General features: G+C 31.4%; 1 protein-coding gene across 1 annotated transcript; it reads right to left on the bottom strand.

The window, feature by feature from the left end:
• Positions 1-3535: 3535 nt before the first annotated feature.
• On the bottom strand, positions 3536-4156 carry LOC120161417. Its single transcript, XM_039171673.1, has 2 exons — positions 3967-4156; positions 3536-3888 (listed from the first exon to the last, which is right to left on the bottom strand). The coding sequence occupies exons 1-2, from the start codon at positions 4154-4156 to the stop codon at positions 3536-3538; spliced, it is 543 nt and encodes a 180-aa protein (XP_039027604.1).
• Between the last annotated feature and the right edge of the window lie 7379 nt (positions 4157-11535).

The following is an 11535-nucleotide window of genomic DNA, read 5'->3' as shown; positions in this document are numbered from 1 at the left end:
AAATCTTTATGTTGAGAAAAATTATTTTAAATATTGAAATAAAAAATAATATATTTTAAGAACTTACTTCTAAAATAAGTCTTTTCATTTTGTAATTATTTTAAGGTAAATAAGATATTTTGTCATTTAATTATAATTGTGATTTTACTTTAGTCATAAAATTATTATTCGGTAGTTTGGTTATTATTGATATATTTATATTTTATTTTGATCATCTATCGTTACAAAAGTTATAAAGATAATAACTTAACTTGGTATAATGATACTTTTGGTACCCTAAACTTATATATTTTGTTAGTTATTCTTAATTCAAATATAATTTGATAAATTTAACCCTTAATATTTAAAAATTATTTCAATATAGTCCTCATTTTAATTTTATACAATCTAATTTGTTTAGTCTTCCAATAAAATGATTACACATATCATCATCTTATTGGTGGAAAATAAGGAAAACAAAGATAGTTTTGGGGATAATTGAACCTCAGACATAATGGTAAAAAAACACTTGATCGTTACATCAAGTTAAATAATTATTATATAGTTAACAAAAATAATAGGTAAGTTAAACGGTAGTTGATACAAGATTTTTAAGGAGAATATGAATTGAAAACATTAAATTACTAATTTATTGTATACTCTTTTAATAAATTTTAGTATTTCAAAAAATATAATAATTTTTAAAAATTATTACTTTTAATTATTTAAATATTTTAAATTTTTTTAATTTAATATATATATATATATAATATTTTAATTTTTAACAATTAAATAGATTTTAAACTTTTTTTTTAAAAAATAATCAAATTCATATATCATGTCATTATTTTTTTGGTACAAAAGACAAAACGACTACGTTTTGTTGTCTACCATCTTAAGAATTCTATCTCGTGGATGTCTCCTGAACACAAGGTTTTCTATTCGATCGGCGCAACGATTACCTTCCTTCTAGGTGTTTCTAACTTCCGAAACCCATCTTTCTTTTATTATGATTTTACAGTCTCTAATGATAATTTCTTTTCGTATGTCTTCCGATCCTTCTTTTTGCAGAGATTCGATGACCCATTTTGCGTACGCCTCAATAATCAAATTTCTCGCTCCCAGCGATTTCACAAGAATCATTTCTTCCCCAAATTTCTGCCATGGCGCTCGTTGTTCTGCCTTTGTTAACCATGAAACCGTGAATCCATTTTCCATTTTTATCCCTTATCAGCCCACCCGCTGCTGCCATGCCTATATTTGTTTTACATGCCCCATCGGTATTTGGAATCCTCTCGGTGGTCTTCTCCACTTAACCCATTTGGTTGCAGGTAATTTTTCAATTTATGCTAATTTATTGCTTGATTTATGTCTGTGGCGAGTTTGTTGATATATTGAAGAATTTGATTTGCATTGGGATTACTACCTTTGAATACTGATTCATTTCTTTCTTTCCAAATTCCCCATATGATTGTAGTAAACTGTGTTCCCCAATTTATTCCTTCTCTATTTATTTTCCCATATTGACAATTCTACTTTAACCGATCCTCAAACTCTCTGGATGTAAAACTATCATCGTGAATTTTCGCTTCATTCTCATTCCACAACTCCCTTGCAACCCTGCAACTTCTTAAAATGTGTTGGGTCGTTTTAATTTCTCCCTGAGAGATCTTACACTTATCATCCTGGGTCATCTTCTTCTTTAGACGAACCCCGTTCGTATTTAGTTTGTTCAGTATATTGAGTCATATAAAAACTCTAATTCTTTCAATTGTGTTTACTCTCCGAATCCAATCTAGATTTTGAACCTCTTGGTTTGAGAGATTTGATCTCGTGATTGCTTTGAAAGCAGATTTCACTGAGAATCTCCCATCTTTAGCAAATCCCCAAAAGATTATGTCCTCTTCATGTTCAGTTTTATTTCTGGATAGGGGTATACTCCTAATTTGGTTGATTGTGTCTTCTGAAATCATACTCTTAAGCTCTTGTAACTTCCAGTTTCGATCCCCATTGATGAACTTAGCTACTTTACTTTCAATGTATCTATCTCTGCCAGGACATTTAGCACTCAAAGAAGTGTCATCCACCCACCAATCAGACCAAAACTTTGTGTTTTCTCCTGATCTAATTTGGTGTTTTTAGCCTTTTTTTTTATAAATTCCTTTGTACTGATAATTCCTCTCCAAGTTGAAGAACAGTTAACTTTGTTAACTTGCTTCCATAAACATCGTACATTTCAAGTATTTTTTTCTAAAAGTTTTGTACCAAAGGGCTTCTTTCCCCTCAAGCATTTTCTAACCGTTTTTGCCATTAGTGCAAGATTCATATCCTTCGTTTTTCCTAAACCAATTCCTTCTGCATTCTTTTTTTATAGAAGTTGGAGGTCTCATTAAAAACTCCCTTCGTATTCGTCCACACACTGAGAAGTATGTTAACGAACATTGGAAGGAAGAAAAGAATACCTCATAGTTTATTAATAATAATACCCAATACATAAGAAGACACGTAAAATCCTCCTATAGTGATATACACCATTACAACAAACACCTTAAACTCTCACATCCTCAACCAAAAACCACAATCGACAAATACCCTATTTCTAAGTTACACCTCCAGTAATAGGATAAAAACAACTCAAAATAACATAACACAAAAGAAAACCAACACCTGCAACCATTTAAACTAAATCAAAGCCACAATTGAAGAGACGAGATCTAATGAGAATTGACTTCGTCAGGGACCCAAGAGTTTGGTTTGAATGAAGGCTCAATCTCATGCACCATGATTTTGAAGGAGTTGTCACCGGCCTTCAATTTCAATGTCTCATTAATTCTCACATGAACCTTTGTGAGGACTTGAATTTTTGCCCGATCAAAAAATAATGGTGACTGACAGCTTTCGTCGATTGCTAATAAATAACCCCACTTATCTGCAATGTTTTTGAAAGTGTCTCAATTCCAAGCGTGAAAAAGAACACTCTCGCAAACAAACCACACTCGATGACGCTCCACTACCAAACTCTCAGACCAAGCTTCGACTCTAGAGAACCACTTTACGAGTGTCTCTGATTTATCATTCTTCACACTTCTCAACGAATCAGAGTCTTCTAAAACCATTAGAACTATATTTCCCGCAACTCTCATTATAGAGAAACCAGTGAGGCCCTTGGCTTGCATTTGATTAGCAAGATTACTGATTTTGATAAAGTTCTTACACTACCCCACTAGACATTTACTCAGTTCGAGAAGTTTATCGTCGTCCACTACTCCTTCAACTTCACTGTGATTATTCCTCGAAACAACTTCCATCCCAGACTTGCGGTGAACAACTGTCGAGGACTTTCTCTAATAGGAATGTCGAGGTTTGAATTTAGCAAAAGAAACACCAATTTTGCTGCCGTCAATATGAGAACAATTAATTTTTGAGATCGCTTTCCTTGCTTCTTCGATTGTTGCGAAGCGAATGAAACCAAAGGGAACTCCTTTGGAATTTCTTTTATTTGGAATAAAAGCATCAATTACCAACCGTGGGTGCAAAATAAATATCCAACCCTCTTTCAATGGATCTCCTCTAGTAGATTTTCAATAAATAACATATAGCATCCAGACTTGTCATTACTGTACCCCTTTGTGGTGGACTCCTTGGTTCCATCGTGGACAATATCCGCGACAGACTTTTCATAATAACACCCAGTTTTAACAGGCACATAAATACTTTGAGGTGCTACAGGAGTTGGATTTGGCATTGGCAGTACTGGAGGAACAGGATAACATCCATGCATGTCAAATGCATCATAATCTGTAAGTATTCCACTTTTAACAACTAGATTATTCTTTACCATCTCAATGTGCAAAAGGGACTTCAACTTGACATCAGAAACCATTTCATGAAGGGCATCCTTGGCAGCAACTGCAAATTTTGCATTTGAGGAGAGAGCGAAACCCAAAGGCTTTTATCCCTTGTAGCTCACTTGCGAAGCTTCAAAACCTGGAAGCCATCTCAGTAAATTTTGTAGTTCTCTTTCTTTGACATCTTCAGGAAGACCCGCAATGAAGATAGTATGAACCACGTCATGATGAGAAGGGTGAGATGGCAGAGAAGACGCGACTGCAGAGGGCGGAGGAGCTTGTACCGGAGGTCTCTGCTGGTGATAAGGGTGGATTCTAGCACCCGGCATGTGAGAAATGACTATTTAAATTAAACTTTCAGTGACATGACGATATTTCCTGGCCGTGCGCCCGACAGTGGTGAATGTTGTGACTGCCGGAGAAGAAGAGAAGGGTGGAGGTAATGAAGAGAGTCTGAGAGGTAGATCTTGAGCTTGAGATAAGTTAGAACTGTGGAGTTGTCCTTCATCGAAACCCTCAGAGATGGATTAGATCGGGAGATTGCAACATTGCGGAACAATGGCGGGTTCTGGTTTCGTCGAAGCGGTCAAAGGCAGATTCAGGGAGAACGACAACAAGTCTGGACACTAGGATAGATGGGTTTTGTTCACGAGTGTACGGCGAGCACGGTGGTATGACAGTGTCGATCACGGACGACGGTCGGTGATGTAAATCGGTGAAAAACAACATTTATATATGCGCCGATTGAAAGACTTTCTCGTAATTCTAATCTCGAAAATGGAATCAAAGTGAGGAGACGATATTCCTTAAGGAAAATTAGCGGCGAACGGATGATGAAGTGTGGCGGCGGATGACAGACGACGAACGACGATGATTAACGTCGGCAGACGGCGATGAAGTTCATGTTAAACATAATGCAGTGGTAAAGATATGCTGAAAAGATGGATGATAACAAAATCACCTTGAACCAAGAGAGAAGTGGGAGCTTCTCTCACTAGGTTTGAAATTAAAAATTTTCCTTCCTCCTGCATTCTTCGTTCTACACACGATATCCCATTCACTAAGTGATTGTGCTCGTAATCTATGCTCCTACTCCATAAGAAATTTCGATTTAATTTGGCCAGTTTGTTGCACGTTAACGTTGGAAGGATGTTGGTTTGCATTGTATGCACAAGGATAACAGCAGTCACGGCTTGGATAAGAATTTTACAGCCCGCCATCGATATAACTTTACCCTTCCACCCAACCATTTTTCTCACAACTTTTTCTACAAGAGGCGCATAAGTGCTAGTGATTCTCCTCTTATGCAGAATCAGAACTCCAGGATTCACCCCCAAATTTCCAGTTCTTGTAATTCCACTGAGTTGACTCACCTGATCAGCATTCTCGTTGTTTACGTTTGTTGATATAAACATTTTTAACTTTTGAAGATTTATTTCAAGCCCCGATACTTTGCTGAAAGTCTTTAAGCAATTCTTTACTTCAACGATTTGATCCCTTATAGCTTCAAAGAATAAAAGTAAGTCGTCTCTGAAAAATAGATGACTAATAATAGTACCCCTCTAGACAATTTAATAGGTTTCCATTGTTTCCTCTCTATTTTTTCTAATATTATATGTGATAAACGTTCTATAATGAGAATGGATCTCCTTGTCTGAGTCTTTGTTCCGGTTTGAAGCTCTTTGTTCTCTCTCCGTTCCACAATGGTTCAATGGTACTATTTTTGATGCAGAACATAATTAGACAATCATCTTCTCAGGCAAATTGAAATCTATTAAAGTCTCCTTTAGGAATTGCCAGTTTAGGCTTATTGTAGGTCAATCTTCATTATCACGGCGCCTTTCCTTGTAAGTTTGAAGTTGTGTCGACGGCTTCCTGCACAACGACAATATTATCAGAGGGCTGAACAGATGTAAGATGTTCGCATCCTCTTTTGGGAATGAGAACCATATAGAAGTTCAGAATAACCCTCATAATGGATTGTAAGGAAATCTTGATACTTTATCTTTGATAAGGAATAATCCTCATAATGTAAATATTTATTAATTTATTATTTTTTTGTATATTAAAATATTGGTATCATACGAATCATTTGTGATGAAGTTGCAAATATTAAGCAACATGCAACAATAAAAAAAGCAGAAGTTGATGAGCACACAGACAAGTTGTAGTAAAATGCTTCAAAATTCACAAAAGTATTCTCCTTAATTTTAATAGCCATGTTTCATAAACTCAATATGAATCTATATCTAAAATAAGTAGTCAAGATATCTAGATAATTAAACTTTACCTCGAAAAAGAGTAAGCTTCATCATGTAAATAGTTACTACTGTTATTTTTACCGATAAAATATACAAGTATCATATAGTTTACATTTATCTTGTTAAAGAGCAACTATCATATGTAAATAGTTAATCTTTTTTTTGTAGGAAAAATATAGGTATAGTAGAAAGCATATGATCTGAAGTTACAAAAGTTATTCGATTTTAAATGTCTTGTCGATTATTAATAATAGAAGAAAAACTCATAATGCATATTGATTTTGCAGAAAAAACATACTCGGACAGTTTTCCTTTACTTCAAAACAGAGTAACCCTCATCAAATAAAAGTTACTTATCATATAGGTTTCATGGAAGGTATACAAACATAAGTTGAATAAACTTATTTGATTTATAAACAACTTGTCAAATATTAGTAAGAGGAATTACTCATGAAGCATGGAGACAAGCTGTAACAAATTGTTTTAAAAATCATAATAACATTCTACTCAATTTCAAGAGCCCATAATGTTAAAACCCATGTTTCAAAGACATAACATGAACTATGTCTAAAATGGATTGTAAGGAAATTTAAGATAATTTACCTTTACTTTGATATAAAGTAACCCTTATCATGTAAATGGTTACTAGCAAATATTAACTCATTTGAGTTGAAGTTACAAATATTAATTCATTTTTAAGCAACTTGCAAGAAGTAATAAATATTAGTAATGGAAGCAAAAAATAAATTGTTTATCTAAAAATACTGAAGAATGTGTTCCAATACTCAACATGAATCTATATATAAAAATAAATTGTTTATTTAGATAATTTACCTTTATAGCGAAAAAGGGTAACCCTAATCATGTAAATATTTACTCATTGCTTTTGCCGATAAAATGTATAGGTATCATACAGTTTACCTTTTCTTCGATAAACAATAACCGTCATCATGTAAATAATTACTCATATTGTTTCGGGACAAAAAATGTATAGGTATCATAGAAAGCATGAAAGATTAAGTTATACAAGTTTTTTTAAAAAAAATTAAGCAACTTACCTGGTATTAGTAATTGAAGAAAAGGCTCATGATGCATGGAGACAAGATGCAGAAAAATGTTTTAAAAATCAGAAGTATGTTCCACAGACTCCGCATCAATCTATATCTAAAATAGATAGTCAAGTTATCTAGATAATTTACCTATGTCATTGCAAAAGAACATGAAAAAAGATGGGCGTAAATAAGGAAATTAAGGATCCAAGAAACGACTCACCATATTTTGATATTGTCCAAATGCGGAATCACTATTGACATGATAACATTAAAATGCAACTCGATGACTGGTATCATTTTAACGAATCATTTCCTGGCTAAAAAAAGAAATCAAGTTATGTATAATATTATAGAAACATGATTTAAAACCAGATATCAGCAAATGAAAGGAATCTAAATTGACTACTCGGAGGGAATGCTTGCTGCCACCATAAGAGGTGGCTCTATGGGGGTTTTGTTTCTGTTAGGTTGGTTCCTAAACAGAGATGGTAGCAAAAATTCACATAGATGATTAGAATACGAATGGTGGTAAACATAATACACACTAAGAGTGAAAGAAAGAGATCTATATGAAGGAAAAGATTTACCAGAAAGTTGAGCTGTTAGATTAGAAATGAAAGATTTAACTTGATTCTATGTCTAAAATGGACTGTAAGGAAATATAGACAATTTACCTTTACTTTGATAACGAGTAACTTACATCATCTAAATAATTGCAAATCATATTATTTTGTAGATTAAAATATCGGTTCTATATGTTTAATTTTAGCTGAAATTGTAAGTATTAATTCATTTTTAAGCAACGTGCAAGAAATAACGAATAATAGTAACAGAAGCAAAAGATAATGAGCACAGAGACAAGCTATAGCAAAATGCTTCAAAAATAGCATAAATATTCTCCTTAATTTCATGAGTCCTAATAGTAAAAACTATATTTCAAGGGCTCGACATGATTCTATATCTAAAATGAGAGAAAAAAGATATCTAAATAATTTACATTTACATCGAAAAAAAGTAACCCTCATCATTTTAATAGTTACTCATTACTTTTATTAATCAAATGTATATGTATCATATACCTTTTCATCGATAAATAGTAACCTCATCATGTAAATAGTTACTCATTGTTTTAGGGGGAAAAATGCATAGGTATCGTAGAAAACATGCAAGCAGAAGTTACAAAATTTATTTAGTTTTAAGCAACTTGTCGGGTAGTAATAACATAAGAAAAAGCTCATGATGAATATAGACAAGATGTAGTAAAATTAATTAAAAATCATAATAATACTCTCCTCAAGAATCCTAACATTTAAAACAATATTTTAAAGACTCGATAAAAATCAATATTTAAAATAGAAAGTAATGGTATATAGATAATTTACCTTTACTTTGATAAAGAGTAATTCTCATCATGTAAATAGTTACATAACATATAATTTTTGTAGATAAAACATATATTATATCATACAAGTTATGTCACTTGAATTTCTAAAAATTTTCTAATTTTAAGCAACTTACAATAAGTAACAAATATTAGTAATAGAAGAAAAAGTCCTCAAGCACAAACACAAGTTGTAGAAAAGTATTTCAAAAATCAGAAAAATATTCTTCATAAATTCATGAATATCTAAAATGGGTAGCCAAGGTTTCAAGATAATTTTATATTACCTCGATAGAGAATAACCCTCATCATCTAAATAATTACTCATATTGTTTTTAGGGATAAAATGTATAGGTATTATGCAGTGTATCTTTTCATCGATAAAGAGTAATATCATCATGTAAATAGTTACTCATTGTTTTTAGAGAGAAAATGTATAGGTATCATAGAAACATGCAAACTGAAGTTACAAAAGTTATTTGATTTTAAGCAACTTGTCAAGATTTAGTAATAAAAAAAACCTTATGATGAATAGAGATGAATGGAGACAAGATGTAGCAAAATACTTCAAAAATCAAAATAATATACTTCTCAACTTTAAGATCCCCTAAAGTTCAGAACCATATTCTAAAGAGTAGACATGAATCTATATCTAAAATATAAAATAACATTATATAAATAATTTACCTTAACTTTGAAAAAGTGTAACCCTCGACATGTAAATAATTACACATCATATTATATTTGCAGATAAAACATAAATCATATCATACAAATCATGTGCCCAAAATTTATAAAAGTTTTTTATTTTTAACTTACAGTAACAAATATTAGTAATAGAAGCAAAAGTCCTCAAGGACAAAGACAAGCTATAGCAAAGTGCTTCAAAAATCAGAAAAATCTTCTTCTTAAATTCAGGAGACCCTAATACTAAAAATCATTTTCTAAAAACTCAACATTTTATATCTACAATGGGTAGTCAAGGTATTAAAATAATTTTATTTTACCTAGATAGAGAGTAAGCCTCAATCATATAAATAGTTACTCATATTGCTTCTATAGATAAAATATATGGATATCATATAGTTTACCTTTTTATCAATAGAGAGTAACGTCATCAAGTAAATAGTTACTAATTATTTTTAGAGAGAAAATGTATAAGTATCATAGAAAGCATGCAAGCTGAAGTTACATAAACTATTTGATTTTAAGCAACTTGCCAAGATATAGTAATAGAAGAAAAAACTCAAGATGAATGGAGACAAGATGTAGCAAATATTTCAAAAATCATAATAATCTACTCAACTTTAGGAGCCCCTAATGTTGAAAACCATATTCTAAAGACTCAACAAGAATTTATATCTAAATAAAAAAGCAGCATTATATAGATAATTTACCTGAACTTTGATAAGGCGTAACACTCATCATCTAAATAATTACATCGCATATTATGTTTACAAATAAAACATAAATCATATCATACAAATCATGTACATTGAATTTGTAAAAGTTTTTTTTTTGTTTTTAACTTACAATAAATAATAAATATTAATAATGGAAGCAAAAGTCCTCGAGCACAAAGACAAGCTAAAGCAAAGTAAAAAAATAATCAGAAAAATATTCTACTTAAATTCAGGAGCTCCAAACCATTTTCTAAAGACTCAACATTCTATATCTAAAATAGATAGCCAATGTATCAAAATAATTTTATTTTACCTCGATAAAGAGTAACCCTCTTCATATAAATAAGTACTCATATTGCTTCTATGAATAAAATGTATAGGTATCATACAATTTACCTTTTCATCGATAAAGAGTGATGTCATCATGTAAATAGTTACTCATTATTTTTAGAGATAATATATAGGTATCATAGAAAGTATGCAAGCTAAAGTTACAAATGTTATTTGAGTTTAAGCAAATTGTGGAGATTTAATAATAGAAGGAAAAACTTATGATGAATTGAGACAAGATGTAGCAAAATACTTCAAAAGTCATAATAATATACTCCTCGATTTCAGGAGCCCCTAATGATTAAAATCATATTCCAAAGGCTCGACATAAATCTATATCTAAAATAAAGTAACATTATATATATAATTTACCTTAACTTTGAGTAACCCTCATCATATAAATAATTACACATCATATTATGTTTGCAGATAAAACACAAGGCATATCATGCAAATCATGTGCACTGAATTTGTAAAAGTTTTTTTACTTCAACCATAAAAGTCCTCGACCACAAAAACAAGCCATAGCAAAATGTTTCAAAACTCAAAAAAAATATTCTTCTTAAATTCAAGAGTCCCTAATACCGAAAACCATTTTCTAAAAACTAAACATTTAATATCTAAAATGTATAGCCAATGTATCAAGATAATTATATTTTACCTCAACAGAGAGTAACCCTCATCATGTAAATAGTTATTCATATTGTTTCTATGGATGTAGAGGTATCAAACAATTGACATTTTCATCGATAAAGAGTAACATCATCATGTAAATAGTTACTCAATGTTTTTAGAGAGAAAGTGTACAAGTATCATAGAAACCATGCAAGCTGAGGTTACAAAAGTTATTTGATTCTTAGCAACTTGTTAGGATTTAGTAATAGAAAATAACGCTCCATAGCAAAATGTTTCAAAACTCAGAATAATATTCTTCTTAAATTCAGGAGTCCCTAATACTAAAAACCATTTTCTTAAAACTAAACATTCAATATCTAAAATGTGTAGCCAAGTATCAAGATAATTTTATTTTACCTCGACAGAGAGTAACCCTCATCATGTAAATAATTACTCATATTGTTTCTATGGATAAAATGCAGAGGTATCAAACAGTTGACCTTTTCATTGATAAAGAGTAATGTCATCATGTAAATAGTTACTCAATGTTTTTAGTGAAAAAGTGTATAAGTATCATAAAAACCATACAAGCTGAAGTTACAAAAGTTATTTGATTCTTAGCAACTTGTCAGGGTTTAGTAATAGAAAAAACACTCATTATGAATG

The sequence above is a fragment of the Hibiscus syriacus genome, unplaced genomic scaffold (assembly GCF_006381635.1).
Source record: "Hibiscus syriacus cultivar Baekdansim isolate YM2019G1 unplaced genomic scaffold, ASM638163v2 tig00111402_pilon, whole genome shotgun sequence".
In the NCBI taxonomy this organism is placed as follows: domain Eukaryota; kingdom Viridiplantae; phylum Streptophyta; class Magnoliopsida; order Malvales; family Malvaceae; genus Hibiscus; species Hibiscus syriacus.
The sequence above is the reverse complement of the archived record's forward strand: the minus strand, read 5'-3'. Positions and strand labels throughout refer to the sequence as shown.

Bases quoted from the DNA above. Each gene is read 5' to 3' on its own strand.
- LOC120161417 (XM_039171673.1), bottom strand. From the start codon at position 4,156: ATGCCGGGTGCTAGAATCCACCCTTATCACCAGCAGAGACCTCCGGTA. The intron at 3,889-3,966 runs GTTTTGAAGCTT...CAAAATTTGCAG, and splicing joins TTTACTGAGATGGCTTCCAG to TTGCTGCCAAGGATGCCCTT.